The sequence below is a fragment of the Cupressus sempervirens genome, chromosome 2, assembly GCF_028749045.1.
Source record: "Cupressus sempervirens isolate cs-2001-9-10 chromosome 2, ASM2874904v1, whole genome shotgun sequence".
Classification (NCBI taxonomy): Eukaryota; Viridiplantae; Streptophyta; class Pinopsida; order Cupressales; family Cupressaceae; genus Cupressus; species Cupressus sempervirens.
In genome coordinates, this window is record NC_143119.1 from 585,404,684 (window position 1) to 585,426,786 (window position 22,103).

The 22,103-nt window shown below is 38.0% G+C and overlaps 1 protein-coding gene across 1 annotated transcript in view; it reads left to right on the forward strand.

The window, feature by feature from the left end:
- PSD (ARM repeat superfamily protein) overlaps positions 1 to 20,029 on the forward strand; it is a 37,123-nt gene extending 17,094 nt beyond the window's left edge. The window contains exons 9-15 of the mRNA XM_089814601.1: positions 12,046 to 12,219; positions 12,342 to 12,407; positions 12,552 to 12,650; positions 18,475 to 18,621; positions 18,768 to 19,137; positions 19,244 to 19,300; positions 19,426 to 20,029. Of these exons, the coding sequence (XP_089670727.1) occupies positions 12,046 to 12,219; positions 12,342 to 12,407; positions 12,552 to 12,650; positions 18,475 to 18,621; positions 18,768 to 18,857 (576 nt within the window). The 3' untranslated portion in view covers positions 18,858 to 19,137; positions 19,244 to 19,300; positions 19,426 to 20,029. The remainder of the gene's footprint in view (positions 1 to 12,045; positions 12,220 to 12,341; positions 12,408 to 12,551; positions 12,651 to 18,474; positions 18,622 to 18,767; positions 19,138 to 19,243; positions 19,301 to 19,425) is intronic.
- Positions 20,030 to 22,103: the final 2,074 nt, after the last annotated feature.

A 22,103-nucleotide genomic window follows, 5' to 3' on the forward strand; every position in this document is an offset into this window, starting at 1 on the left:
TCAATAAGGGATCACTTTTCCATCTTGTGTCAAAACTCGTCCTAGGTCCTTTCTTAGACACATTTGCAAATACTTAAAAATGTCTTGAGGATCTGGCATCTTGAATATGGGTGCAAAAAGTAGTCTCTCCTTAAGGTACTTAATATTTTTTAAAAATATTTTTCTGTCCATTCAAATCTTTTCCTTTTTTCTATGAAGTGAAATGATTGTATAGGCTACCTGAGAGAAATTTGTCACGAACTTCCTGTAGTATTTGGCTAACCCTATAAAGCTTGATTTTAGTTGGATTTACAACTACACCCTTGCTAGAGATGATCTGACCTAAATGCTGCTCTACTGTTTGGAAGAAGGTGCACTATGATAACTTTCCATACATACGGAGTTCAAAAAACAATTATTTATATCCTCCTCCCTTAGCCTTGGTGATTTCTGAACTACAAATCTATTTTGGAGAATACAACTGCCCGCCTCATTTGACTGAACATATCAACAATTCTTGGCAGAGGGTATCTATTTCTAATAGTGACTTTATTTAACGTTCTATAGTCAATGCAAAGGCACAGAGTTCCATACTTTTTCTTATGACAATTACTGTTGCTTCACTTGGAGATACACCGGGTTGATCAATTCTTTGCTGAGTAGTTCTCGGGGTTGTGCTTTCAATTCCATAATCTCTACGGTGGACATTGTATAAGGGGCTTTGGATATTGATTCTGCCCTTGCCACCAAATTGGTGGAGAAGTCGAACATTCTCTTTGAAGGGAGTCCAGGTAGCTCTTCTTCCTGAAGATAAGGATATTTTTCAGTGAAAGCCTCCACCTTACTATAGTCTTCTTTTATGATGTTTTCAAGAGGTGAGGGTATTTCATTAATTATTTTTGTCATTGAAATATATTACCTCCTCTAGTTTCCTTACAACATTCAATGTCCTTTCCTTTTGCTTAACTTGAGTTGCATGGCTGAAATTTGTCGTACCTGAATTCCTTTTTGCGCTCCTTGAGTGAAGACTTCATTTCTCTTGTCATCTAAGCACTCTTTGTCAAAGAGTAACAATCTACCTTCACCCTATGCTTCCACAACTAGTTCATTCCCAAGATTACATCATAGGAGCCTAGGGGCTCTGCAGACTAGTGAACCCTAGAAGATCAACTCTGGCTTCGAACACACACTGCTCTACCCTAGCCCTTGATTGATTGATGTACTCTTCTGACCAAGCATTGGTCATAAATCCTGTTCTATAAGGAAATTTACACAACATTCTAGGAGAATTGAAACACTCAGTAGCTCTGGTATCAATTAATGCAGTTATAGGGTTGCCATATAGTGTACCTATAATTTCAATAGGAGTAATTGACACTTTGCTTGATGGTTGTAATGTCCCCCTGACATCTTTGAAGGACACTAATTGGTGTAGTGATTTCCGCTACAAGTGGACCATCCTCGCGTTGGTCCCCTCTTCTCATTGCCCTTTTCTGCCTTGTTACATGAAGTCATTATATCCCCATTTATCTTTTCTGAAGTTGAATTTTTTCCCTTTATACCCCTTTTTCTTTAAGGTTGAAGGGGTTTTCTTCCAATTCAATTTCTTCTTCCCTCTGTCTCTAAACACATCGTCCATCTTAATTGTCTGCTCGTGTTGTACTGTTTGCTCGTAGGCCGTCCATGGTGTGACGAACTAACACATTCAAAATAGATGTATGCTCTGTTCTGCTGCAGTAATATATCCTCATCATTCACCTACATTACGTCTATCACTGATAATATCCTAGGAATATTAGAAAACTCTATAGATGTTGGGACATTTAGATCTTTGTATTTGGAATTCCTTTGATCAAATGCTAAAAGATAGGGAGGCTTATGTCGAATAGAGAAGAGTATCTTTAGGATTGGATGCATCTGTGTTGGTTAACAATTTGTCTCCCTTAATTCTTTGGTTTATACCTTGACACTTAAATGCCCAATGGCTAGTGGAGAACAAAGAAGTTAACAACATAATGGTTAGTATAGTAATTTATCACAGACCCCTGAATTGAAAGGTACATCTCCCTTTAGGCGCTAGATTTGCAATGAATTTTGTTTTTAAGTTTTTGGGGGTATGCTCTTAACCAGAGAGCATAAGAGGTCAATAACCGGATTGTTCGACACTTCAAACAACCTAGGCAGTTTCAGAAGTAGGGACTAACTCATAAAATGCAGTCTATTCTAACTTAAAAGCAAGGATGGAAAAATGCAAAACTAGCTACGACAACAAGAGTAAAATAAATGATAGAATGGGCAATTGCCGGATTGCTAAGTTAGCTTATATTTGACAATACCCGGATTGTCCCCTTTTTAGCTACTTCATTAATCAAATTTCGGTCCTCTCATGCAATGAACTAAACTACACATACAAACTACAGTGCATAACAGGAGGGGAATGACGCATATGCTGAAGAAAGTAAAGTTTACGATCTATTGAAATGAAGGAAATAAAACCAAGTTTACATGCAATCATTCAACTTTCAGCTATAGCACATTAATGCCAGATAACATACATTAACTAAATGAACAATAGAATTAAAAGTAGGCTCAGAGTCACACATAGTAGTCCTAGCTACAGGGGTTTGCCCACAAATGATTTTGTCAATCTTATTAACTTCTCAAAAAGTTACATATATAGGCCTCTTCAAAATGGCCAGTTACATTTGGTGATTGCAGTGCATCTTTGAATGGAATAAACTAAAAACAAGATAGATTGAATCATTGTCCGTTACAAAGACCAAGCTTACTGAGAGAATGCTATAAATGGCTACAAAGAGAGAGAGAGAAGAGAGGGAATGACAGATGTCTGGAAGAATGTCAGAGTATCATGCCTTCTTAGGAGTAATTGCCTTAGCTGTGTAGGCCTTCATTGCATCCGTTACTTTGTCTAGCTCCTCGACACTTGGGATGATGATATTGTCAGCTTGAATTATCTAGTAGTCGTGCATCTTTGTCAACTTGTCCACTCTGGAGACTTTTGATTGAAACTTCTCCGGTGCACGCCTTAAGATTGAATCAGCTAATGAAAGCTCCTGAATTCTTGACATTTGGAAATTTAGTGGATCAGCAGCTTCATCAACAAATGCTAGGAACCTGGTCTTCATCCTCTCAATATCTACTAATCTGCCATTGGCAGACACATAGGACTTTGTGTGCAACACTTTCAAGTATTCAAAGAGCTTCTCTATAACCTCTGCACTAGGTCATGCACATCCTTAAGCTCATTTGCAGATCTTGGAGAGCTTTCCACTATAAACTCTAAAGATTGTTTCCAATGAACCAATGGCTCATTACCTGTTTTAAGGATCCCATGGGAGATGGCAACGTTGGTCTTCATATCGACCACTTCTTGCAATAGTGCTAATTGCTCTGTTAGTCTATCTGCTACATTTTGCATGGCAATTTGATGACTAGAAGTTGCCTTCCTTAACTTGTGAGCATCTAACAATAGGTTTCCCAAATTCTCAATGAGTAGGGGACCTTGTGCCTTCATATGATCAACCCATGTTCGACCAATTTGCCCAAATTGCCTTTCTTGTTGTAGCTTCATAAGAAAGTCCTTATTCTCTTTTGCATTTGGGTCAAACGCACTATTTGAAGTACTCCCAAGTGTAGACCTGATGTAGTCCATTAATTCTTTGTTTAAGGCCTTGAGCACCTCTTTCTCCGCCCTCAACTCTTCTAGCTTGACCTCTATCTTTTCATTAGTAGACTTCCATATGTTTAGCATGGAATCATGAACAGGGATGCCAAGGTCCAACGTTTTGATCTGGAAGTCATTTGCAGTGAGCTCATAAGACTTGCCCTCCTTTTGAGGCTGTGCTATCTCCATGAACATGTGGCCAGTAGAAGGATTAATAGCCAATGCTACTACTGACTTTTGCTTCTTTGCCTTCTTTGATGGTGGCTGAGAAGAAGTTGCCTGTGTGATGAGGTCTTTTGATGGGGTGGCTTCTTCATACCTCTGCTTCTTCCGATCAATGGTTTCCTCCAACCATGAGTTGATTGAAAGGATGTTGAGTGCTGATTGTAGGGTAGTAGGATCAAAGAGTTTCCTTGGGACTAGGGGAGCTTGCTTGCTCGGGGAAACATCAAGGAAGGCAACAACTTTGGTTATTGAGAGGGCCAAAGTATCCCCTTGCCGTGATGTATCCTATTCTTGGCCATCCATAAGGATCTCGTGCGAGAGATTGAAGTTTCGCGTGTGGTTTTGCATTTCTTCGCATGACTCATTGTACTTCCTTTGCGCGAACCTCAGCACCAGTGCAATGTATTTTGGCTGGTGGACCAAGTGTTCCCTCACGTGGCATGGTGTACTTTCTCACGCGAAGAGGTACTTCCCTAGATGTAATGCCCCGCTCGGAGATCCTTGGAACAAGGATAAATAAAAGCCAAGATACTTTTTTTTTTTAAAAAACAAGTATGGATGCACATGACAACCAACATGCAAGGATCATGAAGATTCCAACGGAAGACTTAACCAACAATCCTATCAACCAACGGATCTCCAAATGCCACTACCAATCGACACGCTCAATTGAAAGATGAAAACCAAAGATGACAACATAACACATAATCTTCGATCTGTCAAAGTCTGGAAATACAAGCAGTCTTGAAGGGTACACTAAATACCCAATTGTGTTCTTTGAAAAACAACGGAGATACCCCCCGTTTTCTGCATGAGAGAACACAACTGACAGTGTCGCACGAGGAAGTACCTCATTGCGCGAGAAAGTTCACCATGCCACGCGAGGAACTAACCCCTTGCCTGAGGAAGTCTCTCTTCATGCGAGGAAGTACCTCTTCGCTTGAGAAAGTACACCATGCCACGCGAAGAACTAACCCCTTGTGCACGCGAGGAAGTACAATGAGTCACACGAAGAAATGCAAGACCCCATGCAAATCTTCAAACTCTCGCGTGAGGATTCACAACAGCAAGCAAGAGAAACATAAGATAAAAAGTTAGGAAAGATAATTTCTTCCACACCGGGGAGTACCAGATCCACAAGTTGAGGCTTGAACACTTGAATGCAAGAGCGGAAAGATAGAAATACAACCACCATCTAAAACATAGCAGTAAAGGAACATATTGAAAGCAACATTGCAATGTACAGAAACAACAAAACTCATGTACGATTCCTCCCAACTATAATAGCATCATGATTCCTTGAAGGCCCTAGCCATCCCTTGCGCATAACATCAAAAATTGCCAACTAGATAGTCAGAGCTATCTTATGAGGACATCACTACTAAAACATAATAACATCATAAGAATAGGAAATCTAGCATGCTAAACCAATAAGCAATAGATACTCCAACTAAACAAATCACATTATCTAATCATATGCTAAACATCATAATATAGGAATGCGTCAAATAAACTAACATCATCTAAACATGATATCCGAGCATTCCAATGAAACCATAAATCATAAGGAAACATACTCTGGATAAACTGAAATACCAAGTGAATATCAAGCATCGGTCGCACTGGCAATAGACCGTCTTTGTACACTGGACCCCAGTAGTGGTATAGGCAGCTATGCCTCTCAACCATGTGAAACCCATAGGTTCACACTCGTCGTGCTGATGGAGATAATGATCTAACCACAAATAGACATAAAACAAACGTCAATGGCAAACACTCACACCAAATAGTAAAGAGAATTGCAACCAAGATCATGAGACAATGCAAGTGGATCAGGTTCTGGTCAGACACTATATGGGTCACTATATAAGAGCTCGCTAGAGGGTAAATAGCTTGGCATCAAGTAGCCCAAGCTAGTGGTGGCAACTCTACTTCCCCAGGAAGGAGCACAATCCCGTTTCCTCGGAATTAATCGGGTGTTCACATAACAAGTGTCCTTAAACTGAATTGGGTGCTCACTTTAATATTTTATTATTTGTCATTGATTACCCATTTAATTTATTTAGCTACCACTTAATTAAAAAACTTCTTCACACCAACCCTCTGGGCACAATAAATCACCAAGCTGTGAGAAAGAAGCTTCCTCCATGCTACCCTACATACCCATGCTCATCACATGATGAGTGCCCACAGGCATGCATATTCTCGACCCAACTTGAAATGAACATACTCTTCGTAATACAACCGGGAGTTCGGACCTCACAAGTTGCCCGACAAATGCATGCGCACGTGCTTGTGTGTGGCGCACCACCATCATGAAGATCATAACACAAGGGTTGGATGATAACACAAGCAGAAAATAACACTCAACCAAATAGAAGCTCGGGAGGACGGATGCAACATGCATCCCAATGCAACATAAAAGTGCAACAATGGTCTAACTGACATCCTACGGATGATCTAGGTCCATGACCAACATCATGCCAAGAAAACTTGAGAAAATTGGGCTGCCCACAAATCGGGGTAAAAACCCCAAAACTCGAAAATTGCAAAAATAAAACCCATTTGGTCTTAGGGCACAAAAGCCATGAAAATCCAATAAAATTCAGGTTCGGACACCATATGCAAAATTGACCAGCATAATAGTGCGAAACCCCAAATCCTCATCCCGAAAAACCAATGTAACATTAGTACTGGGGTATGTGAGGATAGCAAGGGAATGGCGAGGGGACGACACCAAGGGGAGGAAGGAGCAGGGAGGGGTGTTGTATAGTATACATATAGACTTTGAAATGCTTGTTATGAAATGATGTTTCAGTAGAACATACCAAATTAAAATACTTGACCATAGCAAAATTGCAACATGAACTAGAACCATTCAACATTCAACATAGTAACATATTGCATATTGAATAGTAACATTCAAAACTCGAAATTTAAATAGAAATCCAAGTCCTCATTCTAGCGGCAGCATGGTTGCGAAATGGCAGAGGTGGGGGTACTTGGGCACACGAGTACTCAGTGCGGGGATGTCTCGGGGATGAGTACTTCGAGGTTTGGGAGGGGGTGCGAGTCCTTGTATAACACTGTGAAAAACAGGAAAACGTTCATACCCAACCAATCGGGCAGAACTAACAATCAGAAATAGAGGGGAACACTAGTTCTCAGCGTCCTAACATACAACTACCAGAAACAAAAGTAGAAATGGAGCTAAAAACACAAAAATCGGAGAGCCCTAATTGATAGCCAAAAGGACTAAAACAAGAATCAGTTAGATGAAATAAATATCTTGTGGACACTGTTGAAAGCCGTGACAAACCAAGGTCTCCTTGAGCTGGATCTAACGAGACCGACCTCACGAAGATCCCACGCTCGTAGCTCTCACAACGAACAGAAACGCAATCCTCCACAAGAGGATTTTGGAAAAAGCTCTCAAAAGTCCGATTTCCAAAAGTGAGAAGTGAGGAATTAATTTCCTCTTTGGATACTTACACTTTCCGAGTGAATAATTGATTAGGGTAAATAACCAAGACACCTAGTTAAATCCCGAATCAACCCAAATGAAAATAGGCTATTCCAAGTAATTAGAAATCATCTATGGCAAAGTTGCCAGAAATTAAAATCATTTAAAATAAAGCTCGAAAACCCTTAAACCAAAATCATAGAAAATTTAACAAACTTTTGCGACATGCGAACCTCTAGATGCACAGACACGATCACAGGTCTAATCACATGATGCAAATGAGTCTGGATTTATCAATCACCGGAAGGTTTAATTTAAACATTTAAACAAGATATGTTAACCATCTAGGGACGACATTGGTAAAATATGAACAACTGAATCATTAACTCCATGTGCCACTGCTAGGGATATAAATCCTGCACAGTAAAATACATGATCAAGTGCAATTGCATATAATAACATAGCCAAAGCAATAAATGCAACTAAATAACCTAATTTAACCATTTATTCAATTATATTGAAATAATCCATTTACATCTCTCACGTTCACATAAGGCATAACAAGGCAAGAATGAAGTAAATCACCATAGCAATATATCCACATCTAACACAATTAGAGATATGTCCAAATATTGGATAACCAAATATCATCATAAAACATACTGCCATCTAAAAATGGCATCATCATGCAAATATGATCAATTGAACAACATAGTAATCTAACATCTATGATACAGGGAATCAATGTATAACATCTGACCCTCAGGTCATCTCAATATGTAAAAATAACATAAGTATCTCTCGGATCAAAATATAACAAGGTACAAACTGCAAACACGAGAGGCACTACCTCCTCTCCACTAGGTATAGGCCTACTCGTGGAAGCTTGGAAAAAGAGAGGGGTACAAATCTCTCAACCGTGTAGCATCTTCCCAAGTAGCAGAATTCTCATCGCTCAGGTCCCACTAGACCCTTAGGTGTCACCATCCAAAATGATGACTTGGACAGGGGAGGCAGGCTTAGCTACTGACTTCTCTTGTTCTTGCTCTTTTTCCTTCCCCTTGTCCCCTTCCTTCTCCCCAAATCTTCTTGTATCGGAAAGAGATCCACCTCCACAAGCGGGGGTGATTGGAACATTTTTCTCTGGGGGTTGGTCTCCTCCTTGGCCTATAGACTAAGTTGGGCCCGCAGATGTTGAAGTGGCAGCAGTGGTGGAGGTCGTTGCTGCTGATTGAGCAGCTCCAGAAGTCACTCCAGCAGTGGATCCAATGCTTACTGTTCTCTTCTTTCTCGCTCGAGTCCACTCTACCCATTTGTTTGTCTTCTTGATGATTCACGGAATCTCCATGGTATTGATGACAACCCTTGTAGGCGGGGCAGACACAGTGGGAGTGCCTTTAATGTGCTTGTAGGATGAGGGATGCATATAGGAGCCATCATTTGCAAGATCAAGAACATCAATAGAGTCATTATATAGTTTAACTTCATCAATTGTTAATCGAGACCAAAACTTCTCCCCGGTTTGATACTCATTAAGACATCCAACCCAAAAATCTTTAATCTCCGGAACGTGTCTGTAGGCATATCCTAGCTTCAAATGATCCCTCACGAAGTTTACTGGGTCATACTGAGGCCTGAGTACCTCATAATTGATCAATTTGATTTTACTTTCAAGGCTCTTGACTAAATTCCAAGCATTGGATCAATAGGCACAGGAATAGGGTCAAATCTCTACAGGGAAGGAAATCCTAGCTATCTTCTTCACATTTGAGCACAAGGTGTTCATTTTGAGAATTTGCCGACACAATTGCACAAGAACAACTTTGTCTTTTGGGTACCTAGGAAGTCTTTTGGGAAATTCGTCAAAAGTAGCTATCCGTAGGTAGGAGAAGCTTGGAAATTGGATGAAAGAGCATCCAAACTGGCTTATAGCTGAAATTGCTTTTGGTGGAAATCTTCGCTCAGGGCAGCCTTGCAATTCCCGACACAATGGCATTGTGAAAGCGTCGTTGACTGTTATATACTCCTCATACTTCCTCTGTAGTTGAAGGTGCAGGTAGAACTCATACACCTTTGTATTTTCATCGTAGTCTTCAGTTCTGGGAAGACCTGACCATAGGTGATGTGTAGCCAAGGCGTAGATTAAGTATAAGATATACAAAACTTCCTGAATCCTCTAGTGGAATTCAACCATGAGGCAAGCTCGTCGCATATGATTTCGGCCCAGTCAATTTGCATACCTTCGGCACAGATGGCTTGCACTAGGAAGAAGTGGTGCTCAATGAATTCCAGGATTTCCTCCTTTCCTTTTAATTTGAGCAACAGTGCCAGGATGTCAACGATCTCCCTTTTTAAGTTGGTTCCGAATAGGGTCTTTGGCATCTTGCTCTTCTTTGAGCGCGACGTTTAGAACCAGGTCCTCAGCATATCTTCCCTTCTCAAGGTCTTCATCTTGTTGAACATGGATGCAAAGGAGCTGAAGTCAATGTCACAATATTCCTCCTTCACGAGCACGCTGAATGCAGACTGCATTAAAGCCTTGTTGATTGAGAGGAGGATAGACTGGTCAAGAAGCAGAATTTGCTTTGTCTCTGGATCATATCTCTCTATGCACACCCTTACTAGCTGTGGAGCTTGTACAACCATGGGAAAACCAACAGCTTCCACCAATCCACTTTCTTTCAACTTCTGAGTAATCAGGTGGATAGGCTGAGAGGTAAGTCTTCTGTGAAGGTCACCTAAATCATAAAAGTTGAATGATGTATCTGTTAAATCTTTTAACTCACTCTCCAGGCCTATAAGCTTATCGTAACCTGCAGCTCTGATTGCCATTTGCTATGATTTCAAAGGATGCGATTCTTGATAATTAGCCGTTTGAAATAGCGAGGAAACAAATTAGAGGCAATTCAGATGAAATAGATGCAGAAATCCGAACATTGGTGCCACACCAACGAAATTAAGTTCAACCAACGATCACAATGGCAAGATTTGCAATATTTTATAATCAATGGCTATTTAAAACTTTATGTTTCCATGCACATAAAGATTCATAAATCCGAAAGCCATATTACTTCATTTAAAGTGGAGTCGTATGGTGAAAAGTCCTTTACGGAAACAAGGGTTTTTGGTTTATCGGAAAGCGCCTTGTTTCCTTCAAAATCCAGAATGAAGATTTATTTGATAACTTAGTATTTGCAGGGGAGAGAGCAGATCAAGTTTTCCGTAAGCCCAGTTTTCCATTGATTCGGAATCGCAGTGCGGGGAATGATCCTTTTAATATCTCGGGCACTTCATTCTTCCATTATCTGCACTAAGCACTTAACACTTGATTTGCTTATACCAGGGTTGCACCTCTACAACTGACTTTACTGGAAGCTTCTATTGGGCATCTCTGAAGAATATCTGCACATTAAAGTCACTTGAATTTCTATTTTCCAAGTCTTTGGAGAAGGAGTCCTTTACATTTCTTAGGGACGGAAAACCACTCTGAAATCAGCATTTTCCGGAGAGAGGAAAAGTTCATGACATTTTCCCTTTGATCTCGATCTGATGGCTACGAGGTGAGATTTCGAGTGTGGATCTTTCATTACAGGCTCAAAATAATTCCTTTTAGCATCATGCTTGCCTTGCTTATGCACAAAAACTTTAGAATTGGGCACTAGCCAAGTTAGCTTCGGAAATAGAACAGAATACCTTCGTTTCCATTAGTGAGCAGCTGGAAACCCGCAGACCTGTCCTTCATAAAAGTAGATTTTTACCTCTGCAACTTGATTCGAGACCTTCTTGGCTTCAACTTACACTTTTGTGGACCTTTCCATAATGACACAACCAAGTGTACCGTTTGTTAACACCATCGCAACTTTGTTCCTCGGGTACATATTTGATGAACTTTGCCAAGGGGGAAAACCAGCCCGCTCATTCAGAATCTGCAGGAAATGGAATGCTGGTACAAGATGGCAGTTCGGAAACATTGGAGAACTTACTTCTGATTGGGAAGACACTTGAAACACATCCCAACCCAACCTAAACTACCCAAAACCCAAATGCATTAAGACAACAAGAAACCCGCATGGAGGGATAAGGGGAAGGCAAAGCAAAGGATACCTGGAAAAGATACAAAGTGAGAGCCTTGGGAATTGATGAGAAGTAAGTCACCTAAATACTACTTGATATGCAAACTTGGACAGAGACTCAAAGAATATCAACAATTTATAAGGGACAAAGGAAAAACTGAAAGTTGGCAACAATCTGAAAGAATATATTTAAATGGAAAGATCACATTAAGCAATCTATAAATAAGCCGTCCACTAAACATGCGATAGATGAATCACTGTTGGAGTTCTGGGTATGCCCAACGTTGGGTCTATTCTGGAGAGTCGTCTAGTTTGGACAGGCATTCATACTGATATGGTATACATACCAAGCCCAAACTAGAGGTACAGGGTAACATAGCTTCTGAGCAGTCATCGATTGGGATGAATGAGTATTGTCTTTATGAATAATTAGGTGGTAGTTTATACTCAGTCTTCTTTTGAGGTAGAATGTACCCAGTAGTATAGCATATGAGCATAGAAATCCATTGGGATGAGTGAGTTTTGTATATATGAATACACAGCTGGTAGTTTATATTTAGTCTTCTTTTGAAGTAGAATCTTATTGGTTATACCCTAAATAAACCTTGTTGTGTCTGCAGGAAATTCGTGAGTTGCAAGAGCTGCAGCGGACCTTTTTCACTTTTCTACATGCAGTGACATCAAATGACCTATCTGCAGTTTTTCTTGTCCCAAAGAATTCTGGCTATTTAAATGACATTATCCAGTTACTAATAACTGCTGCTTGTGGTCACAAGGACATTCTTGTGAGGAAGGTATGTAATACTGTTCAAGGAATATGCAATACAAGGAATCTGTTTTATTTTTATTCATTCATTCTGCAATACTGAAATATAGTCTTATTGTATTCATGTTTTCTAAATCGTTTTTCTTGCAGTCCTGTGTACAGGTTTTCATTAAATTAATTAAGAATTGGTGCACCAGGTCTAATGAGGAAGAGAAGGTGAGACAAATCCATTTATTATCATGTATCATCAAATTTCTAGGCCTTCTTTTGGCAATTAATATCTACACTGGTAATTTACATTATGTTACATTAATATGGTCTTCTGCTGTTATTCAAGATATTTTCATCTCTCTATGACAGGTGCCTGGTTTTCGAAATTTTATCATACAAAATTTTGCAGCAACATGTTGCTTCTACAGTGTTCTTGATAACACATTTGACTTTCGTGATGCACATACTGTAAGTTTATGTTTTGGCTATAACTCATGTCAATGATACTGATCTTATTTATGTTTCGTTGATTTTCTGGTAAATCTGGTTATTGAACATTTGAACAAATTTTCTGGTATAAATGGTAGATCCTTGCTTTTGAATTTTTAATATTTTTCATAAGAAAAAAAGATTACCACATTGTCAGTGTCAAAAAATTGAAAGACAACATTGAATTGTTATTTGCTACCAATTAGTAGCAGTAGTACTGGAACTGTAATTACAAGGTTGGACATGTGCAACCACTTCGATTAACCAACCAAGAATGAGGACTGTTTAGTATCTTTGGACCCCATCAGTGGGACACTTAAGAAAAATGTCTCATACAAGGGCTTTGTTGAGGGGAGAGTTTATCTGATCTATCATATGCATCTAGCCGGAATATAGAGCAGAACAACTCAATTAATATAATGTGTGCTTACAATAGCATATTCTCTATGTTTGTCTGATACAATTTCATGTAAAGCCTTATTGTTTGCTTTCGATTTAGTATGCTGCTATTGGCATGTCATGTTGTCATAATAAGCTAATTGTTTATATACGATGTTTTGTGATCCCGAAGCATGTAAGTCAAGATTAACAGAGTGAGACAGAAGTCAAACTCAGGAAGATGCATTATTGACGTTTTACAGAAAAGTGAGAAGTATGGGTAAAGATTTCAATTTTAGATACAAAATTTGAACCCAGTTCATAAATGAAAATAAACAATCAACTTATAGAGAAGATTGGAATCTAAATTATATAATAGGGATTCAACATAATTTATTTAAATATTTCAAAGTGGGGTCTCATGTATAAACATGTGTGGTAGGTTTCTTTAAGTTCCATGATCTAACATGACTATCTTATCCGTCCAAGCTTCAGAGTCCCCATATGTAAAAATGGTTACTGGGAAACAAAGAATATGATGAATCTTCTCTTCTAAAATGGATTCTTTACAACTGTGCTCTTCATGCTCTTGCTCTATTCTGTTGTTTACATTCTACACAAATTCCACGTATCTTTTTCATAAGCTGCAAGGGCTCTTCCAACTGAAACTTTCTCTGCAATAAAATGCAAATGTACCATGAATTGTGGTGTAAGGATTCTTCTCAATGAAAAACACCAAAACAATGGTAATGAGCCTATAAGGTGTGGTGATTGCAGATAAACATCTACACCTCTCTCCTAAGTTTACCACCTTTTTGATGGTTGACACTTTCAAGTTTGTACTGGCTTTTTTTAATTGCATGCACACATGGGGTGCAATATATGTGGCTATAGGTTTCCTTGGTCAACTTTCCTGCCGGGTTACACAAATAAACTATAATGATGACTTACCTACACACTATTGACAGGTTCAACCTTCTCTATCCTTAAAAATATGGAGCTGGAAAGCACAATTTGCAAAACAAAGGAAATGATGATAGTATAATAACATTAATGAATGAGTGGCACGTTCACCTCTGCTGCCTTCATCTCTACCTATGATTTAATCTCTGAGTTACCAGATTCTCTCCAGCAACCCTCAAAGTCTGGTTTAATTCCGTACAAAGTCTGGTCCTTGTCAAAGGAACCCGGGCAGAATTTGCAGTGAATTCTGAAGAATTTACTGTCTAGACCTGGGCTGAATTTGGTCCTGGAACAGATTTTTTAAGACTTTTTAAAGTGTTTTTTGTCCTCCCAACCCTATTGTGACCACTAAAATGACCACAAAAGATTTTTATGTGTCATTTTAATTTATGCATTTGTGTATGAAAATAAAAACTTGATTATAAAGGAGATCCAAACTGACAATAGGTGACATCTAAATTGATGATTATAGAGCTGTCTTTGAAAAGATATGATATCTTTGAATCCTGGACTTCAAATTTGTACCTCAGCTTTTAATATAGCCTGGTTAGAAATGCTCTAACCAATACAAAATTAAAATTCAGATAACTGCACTCATCTTTTGACAATTCCTTTCATTCTTCAACTGTCACCTTGATATGGAAATATCAAATATGTTCCATGCATGTGACCAAGCAAGTGTATCAAGTTGCATGTATGGCTAAATAATGCAATTGATGTCCTATTGAACTGAAACATAGATTTGGTGGTGTATTTTGCTATGTTGCTTTACTATTGGCAGATTCAAGTATAGATTTATTTTTTGTTGCATAGATATACACACATACATATTAAAAAAAAACGTATGCTTTTGTACAGAAGAACCCAAAACGAATCTGAATCCAAGCCCCAAAAAATAAGACGAAATTCGAACCTGAAATTAATCTTTTCGGTTATTTTTTCAAGAAGATTTTGAATTCTTTAATTCCTACAAGGGTCTCACAAAATGATCTCGCTTGTCTAAGATATTGTTTTCCTGTAAAATGCAGACTAAAACATCTAAATTAATATAACAGTGGGAAAAAGACACTGCCAGTGGCATATGCTTTATCATGTCTGTACAATGAACATAATTACTAAGACTCTGTCATCTCACCTTTTGTTTAAAATTGGTTTGGTAAATAGTAACCCATTTTATTCTTCTATGGGTAGATCTGTTGCTTGTCTAAGAGATTGTTTTCGTCTAAAATGCAGACTAAGTTACCTAAATTAATATAACAGTGGGAAAAAGACACCGCTAGGGACATCATCTGCCTTATCATTTCTGCACATTGAACATAATTACTAAGACTATAATGTCGCCTTTTGTTTAAAATTTGGTTTTGGTCAATGACTCAATAGTAACCCATTTTATTCTTCTATGTGTAAATCATAAAAGATTAAAGGGAATAATTAATTTAATATTTATGAATGTCCAAATATTGTCAACATCAAAAGGACATTCAAATATTCGGAAACACTTAGTGGGGTGTTGGATTATGGTGCCATAATGGGAAATTTGCACCAATAGTGGAGTGGAAAATTGAAATATTTCTAATTTATGATTTTCCCACCAAGCACAAAATTGGAAAGCAAGAGTGGATTGAGAAATTAAAATATTTCTAGGAATCATTTTCCCCACAAGTGCAGGTATGGAAAGTAAGAGTGGGATGGCAATTTGCCAATTTGTAATATTTCTAATTAATGATTGTCCCACCACATTAACCAGTACAAGGTAAATACAAAGAATATTTGGAATGTTCACACCATTTCCACTTTTCAAATTTTCATTGTATGAACTTCATATTCTGCAAAATTCTTCAGTGGACCAAAATCCATTGGAGATTGGGGTCCTTGCGGACAGAATCCTGTGTGTTTCAGGTGGATAGTGGACGGAATCCCATTGTTAATATAGTGCAATTTCATTCAGAGGCTGCATTGGAGCTTCAAGGTATTAGCAATTTCAGCAGTTTTCAAGATAAAAGAATACAACAAACAAACTAAATGAGTTTAAACAATTTTGAACATAGTTCAAACTTGGAAAATATGTTAGGGTTTGAAATTTTTAAGAAAATATGTATGGTCAAATTAGGTGTTTATGTTCTTCAATTGGATTAATTTTTAAATTTTTTTTTAATAAAACCATGGATTAATTTCTAGCAAAGTTTTTCACCAAGTCTGTGAGTCCCGAGAGTCTGCACTCTGTCTGAGTTGGGTGACTGTTGAGTCATACACATGCTCGCACTTAACATTAGGTTTAAGGAGAAGAAATTTGGGAGTCTGCACTGAGTCAGAGTTAGTGCACCTTCGAGTCCTACACATGTTAGTGCACTTAGCATTAGGCTTGTGGAGAAGATGCAGATATTCTTACTGAGTCTTTGAATCACATGTTTGGATATCTGTTTATAAGATGCTTATATGTCCAAACTAGCTCATAGGTATATAGTAAGTATCACAAGTATGGGGATACCAGCCTTACATGACTCAACAAATCTGAGTAGGACTCGGGTAGTCTTGAGGTGAGGTGGCCAAAATGAGGCAGGCTGCCTCTGGACTTGGACTCGCCAAGTTTTGCTTGACTCGTTGAGTCAACAGACTCGGCTGACTCACTGAGCCCGTCACCCTGCCTTGGCCAGCAGCCAAAGACCATAAAGTGGCAAAAAAAATAACTTTTTAAATCTGATTTCCTTGTTTTTGTTGGTCTGTAATGCATTACTAAGGCCCAAAAAGGTCATTCTATCACTTGCAATCACAAAGAATAGAGAAAGAAGACTGGAGAGAAGAGTATTGGGGTTTTTCCGCTCACGGCAGGATGATTTATACAAATATAACATTTAAGTATGCCTTCAACAATGTTATCTCCCATAACCTGTCTTGGCTATTTGAGGTCAAATTGAAGCTGGAAGTTGATGCTCCTATCTTTAGCGATGAAGACTCGGAGTTGGTTGATCAGGGGGATCGAGAGGAGGCTAGAGCACGAGGAGACCGTGTGCGGGACCCTGAGGCCGAAAGTGATGGATCTGTCTCGGATTATGATGATGAGTATGAGGATGATCATGATGAGCATGTCATTGAGGTTCAACCTTACACATAGGGAGAGAGGATGACTCTAGAGTTTTGCATGACCTATCTTAGATCTACTCGTAGGAGGACATAGGCTACTATGAGCCTTTACTTTGATATATGTTTTGAACTTTTGATTCCATGGGTTGCATACTCCGTGAATTTTGTAGACATTTGACAGTTACACTAAATTTCTATTATGTTATTTAGTGCAACTTTAGGTAATTTCTTGCAAAAATTTGCATTTATACTTGAGCGGTCTATTAAAAGTTGTGCACGTGTGTAAAGTATCTTCTATTTATCTCAATTATTGTGTATTTGATGTTAACTGGCTATATGATGCATGAAAAAAACTTAAAATCTTATAAAATATTTGACTTCATGGGCTTGCCGAGCCTAAGGCCGAGTCCAAGGCTGGTAACACTGAGGGATACACTGTGCTCTGGTTTTGGTTTGCATTAGAGGGATTTCTAATTTGTTTATCATCAAAGTTCAGATAGACATCTTAGGGAACCCCCTAGTCTTGCAGAGCCAGACGTGTTGAAAAACTTACCCAATTTAAGCAGTGGTCCTTATTTAATCAGTCCGAGGACAGGTCTGTGGTACTCGTCTCAGGTTTGACATCCTGAGCACTTGAGAGACTAGCAAGCTTTAGGAATTTGGGACATACAGTTGGTACATTAATCGTTGACACATGGTAATCACTAATTGCATTGGTTATGAGAATTGTTGCACTAGGTACTTTGCTGAAAAGTAATTAGCTAGCAAAATCCTGATATATCTTCTCCTCAATGGGTTATGAACCTATGTTCATGAATGTCTGGAGAAAGAACATAAAGAAATGGCTTGTCATCACCATGCCTGCCCCTGTAGACAATAAAATTCTTACTAAGTAAGTGACACGTACAAAATTCCTGTTGACACATGATAATCACTAATTGCATTGGTTATGAGATTTCTGTTGCACAAGGTACTTTGCTGAATTGTTGGTTTGGATGCTTGAGTTACTAATGAAATTTAATTAGTTCATGAAATGTCTGGAGAAAGAACATAAAGAAATGGCTGGCATCACCATGCCTGTTCCTGTAAACAATAAGATTCTTACTATGTAAGTGACATGTACAAAATTCCTTTAGAATGATGAATTGATCTGTTGTGTCCACAAAATAGTAACTCAGGTTTTATCCTCATTTTTAAAGCTTCATATTGAGTCTCTTATTACAATTTTTATTGTAAGCTTGTTTCTTTTGGGTGACGAAAATTTTAGTTTGCAGATATACATTTATTTAGTTTACAAGATTATGTATAATCATTAACAATTTTTGCAGATGTGCCTCCACTAAGGTCATATTACTTATTATTCTATAATGCAATGTGGCAGATTACTCTATTTGGTGAAATTGTAGTTGCACAAAAAGTAATTTATGAAAAATGCGGGAATGATTTTTTGGTTCACCTAGCAATGAATATATTCCCAGCTACTCGATGCCCTCAGGATTTAGCTGAGCAGTACTGCATAGAGCTACAGGTAACAACAGCATCGTGCTTCTTAATTTTTTGAAAGATTTGTTGCCATTTGATGTATGAGCAAAATTAAATAGTTTGATAGGGTAGCATCTTCTGGTTGCACTCTCTTGAGATGTTGATTTTTTTTTCTCACAACCATCTTTGCAGCGTAGTGATGTGAAGGCTCTTAAAGACATGTACAAGTCACTTGTTGAAAAGTTGAGAGTGCTGCAGAATGGTAGCGTGACCTTCAGATAACAGATGATAGCGGCATTGCTACACTGAGGGACGATTAAGTACATTTAGGACTGATCCAGCTAACACAATTTTTGACATTGGATGGCTTTTGCTTTGACTTCTCTTTGTCATCACTTATGATTGTTTAGAAGAATCAACATATGCCGGGAGTGTCCAAACTGCCTTGCTTGCTTAATTATATTTTGGATTGTGAATGTATTGTGTTTCCTACCTAAAGACATGGTTGAAGAGACAACAGAAACTGAATTATGTTTCTGTTCAAAGAATTCAATTACCAATGGTAGGTGTCTAAGTCAACTTCTTATTCACTCTAAATTTCATGGTATTATAAATCAATCCTGTGATCAGTGTGACATAGTTCTGAGGCCAATTTTGTGCATTTGCAGGTAGCATTGCTAACAGCAGATGTATGGATGATGGTTTCCAAAGGCTTTTAGCTGGAGGTAGCTGCATCTGATTTTTTGAGACCATTTTTCTGTATTACAGGCATATCTCTTTGACAAATTAACTTTATCATTGTCTTATGTTCTTTAGTTTCTTAAAAAATGCCCCTTCAATCTTTCTACAGGATGTGAAAACAATATCCAAGAGATGCTCAAGTATCTCCCCTTTGTTATGAGCATATACCTGTATATATCATTTTTGGAAGAAGTCATCCTCAAGCAGTATATCAATAATTCCAGCGATCATTAATACCTAGTGAACTCCAGAAGGGCTAAGTTGGGAATTTGGGCTATTTCAAAGTCACAATCAATAGTGTTGAATTGTTAAAGATGCTTTTCACATTGAGGGTTGCTCCAGAATCAGTCCAGATCATTTCGGATTCAAGCATGCCTATTAAAATATATTCATTAATAAATTCATTCCCAATACTGCATTTGGGGCAGAACAGCTACTAGTTGCGTTAGCCTACTTTTTCCTGTCAAAGGCACTCCCATCCAGTGGGATGGATGTAATAAATCCTAGATATTTCTATATTCTTTAATCTAAAATTTGGCTTTGTAAATTGAGATAGAGGTGGTATTTATTTAAGTGAGAGTATGATGAGTGTGGAGTCTCAGAAAATGTTGCTTCTGAGAGATCTTGGATTTTTGTACTGCTCCAAGTTGGGAATTTTTCTTTTGTGTTAGTGACATTTTGTATATATGCCAGCTTTGCTGTTTCTTGGCTTAGTTCTTCAGATTCTGTTCGTCTGGAAAACAATATCATATTCAGATAAAACTGTTTGTTCATTTTTGAGATGGATGTCTGGGGATTAAGTTGGGGACGGATCAACAATTTGCCTTGAGAATTCCTCTGAACATTGAATGTAGTTGGAAAATGATATGCACATAAAGCAACATGCAAATTAAAACAATGACTGCACATTTACTTGCTCATTTCGGTCACACTAAAGCAGCATGCAAATTGAAACAATAAATTCACATTTACTTGCTCATTTGGGTCACACTAAAGCAGCATGCAAATTGAAACAATAACTGCACATTTACATGCTCATTTCAATCACACTAAAGCAGCATGCTTTTTTACGTGACATATCCCATTTTTAACTTTGTAAAACATTTAGCGGTGGGCTTGTGCGTTGGTGCCAACTTGAAACATGGTTCTTCGGTTTTGTTCAGTTGATTTCATGATCAACTATTTAAGGCAAAAGCATAAGATTTTTATGCAGTCCAGACGGAAGTGACAATTAGAACATTGGAAAGCAGCAGCCAACTTCAATTTTTTTCGCTCAACTGAAACCACTAAAAATGTTTGAAACCAATATGACAATGTAAAAGCGGTACCTTGTATGTAGTGGATATGAGCCAAGATTTAATTTGGAAATATTATGAATAAGGAAAAGTGTAATAGCCATTGGAAAGCGAAAAATGACTTCTACTCTATGAGAAGTACAATTTTCTTGCTCCTCATCTTCTTGCCTGTCGCATTTTGCAATCTGATTCAAACTATGCGGTGGGGGTTAGGTGTGGTTAGGAAGAAAACACTAAGCAAGCATCACGTGAAAGATATATTGTACAGATACGATGATATGATGGAATTGCTTTTTCTTTATTACAGTGGCCATTGACAACCTGCACCGTTTCCTCTATTTTTGCTCATTTTCAGAGCTTTTAGTGGTGGAAAATGATGAGAATATGGGTGGAAATTAAAGGAAGACGGACATTTTGTGAAGCAAGCGAAGTAGAGTTGGTTATGATTTCTCGAAGGGGAAGACCGCGAATTTCTATGACAAAAGGTTCTAAATTTGGGGAGTGGAGCCTACGTGTTTAACAATTTTGTAGATCATCTGGATGTGTTGTTTTAAAGTCGGAACTTGGGAAAGGTGGTCTTTCAGATATTTTGATGTTGTATTGGAGGGTTCTGGGCGGTTTGCCTGTTGAGTTTATGCGACAATTGCATAGGATTCGAGTTTACGGTCCATGAAATCAGGGAGTTATTTGCAAGAACTTGGGAAGGATGCCACTAAAGCTTTAGAAAATTCTATAACTTTAAGAACATTTGAGAGATTTATTTCTCTTTTTTTTGGTCAAAAAAATTACCTTTCACAAAATTGTTATGCAAATTAATTAAAAAATAAAATGATATTTGAACTTTAGAATTTGACTAATTTTGATTATGAAAATTAATTATAAGAGACAACTAAGAACATTAGTTCTATACCTATAGATAGGTGGGGACTAATAACGCATTTTTCCTCCTTCATTAGAGATCAAAAATCTCCAAAACCATTAGTCCGAGGGAAAAGTGAAATTAAAAATGGAGCAAATTTTTGGGTGGGAATGAGCAAAGGGAAAGGGATAAGGTGGGGAGGGATCAATTACCGAATGCAAAATTCATCTATGATTGAATAAGCTCTCTTTATGGATTTTGTGCATGGACAAGGATCAATCGCTGAATGCGGAATTCATCTATGATGGAATAAGCTCTCTTTACGAAATTCGCACATGGGCAGGGATCAATTGCTGAATGTAGAATTCATCAAGGATGGAATAAGCTCTCTTATGGATTTCGTGCATTCTTAAAATAAGTTTTGAATTATTTTTTGGACCTGTTTGAACTATTAAAATAGGAATTAGAATAAGTATTTTTTTATATCTAGTTTTTGAAGTGTATAATATTTTAAATTAAGCACCCTCTTTCTTTTTTTAAAGTCAAAAGGTATACAACAACCTTTGAAATTAAATCAAATTATTTTAAAATTATCTCTGCTTAAAAATACGAAAGAATCACCTTGGAATTCGT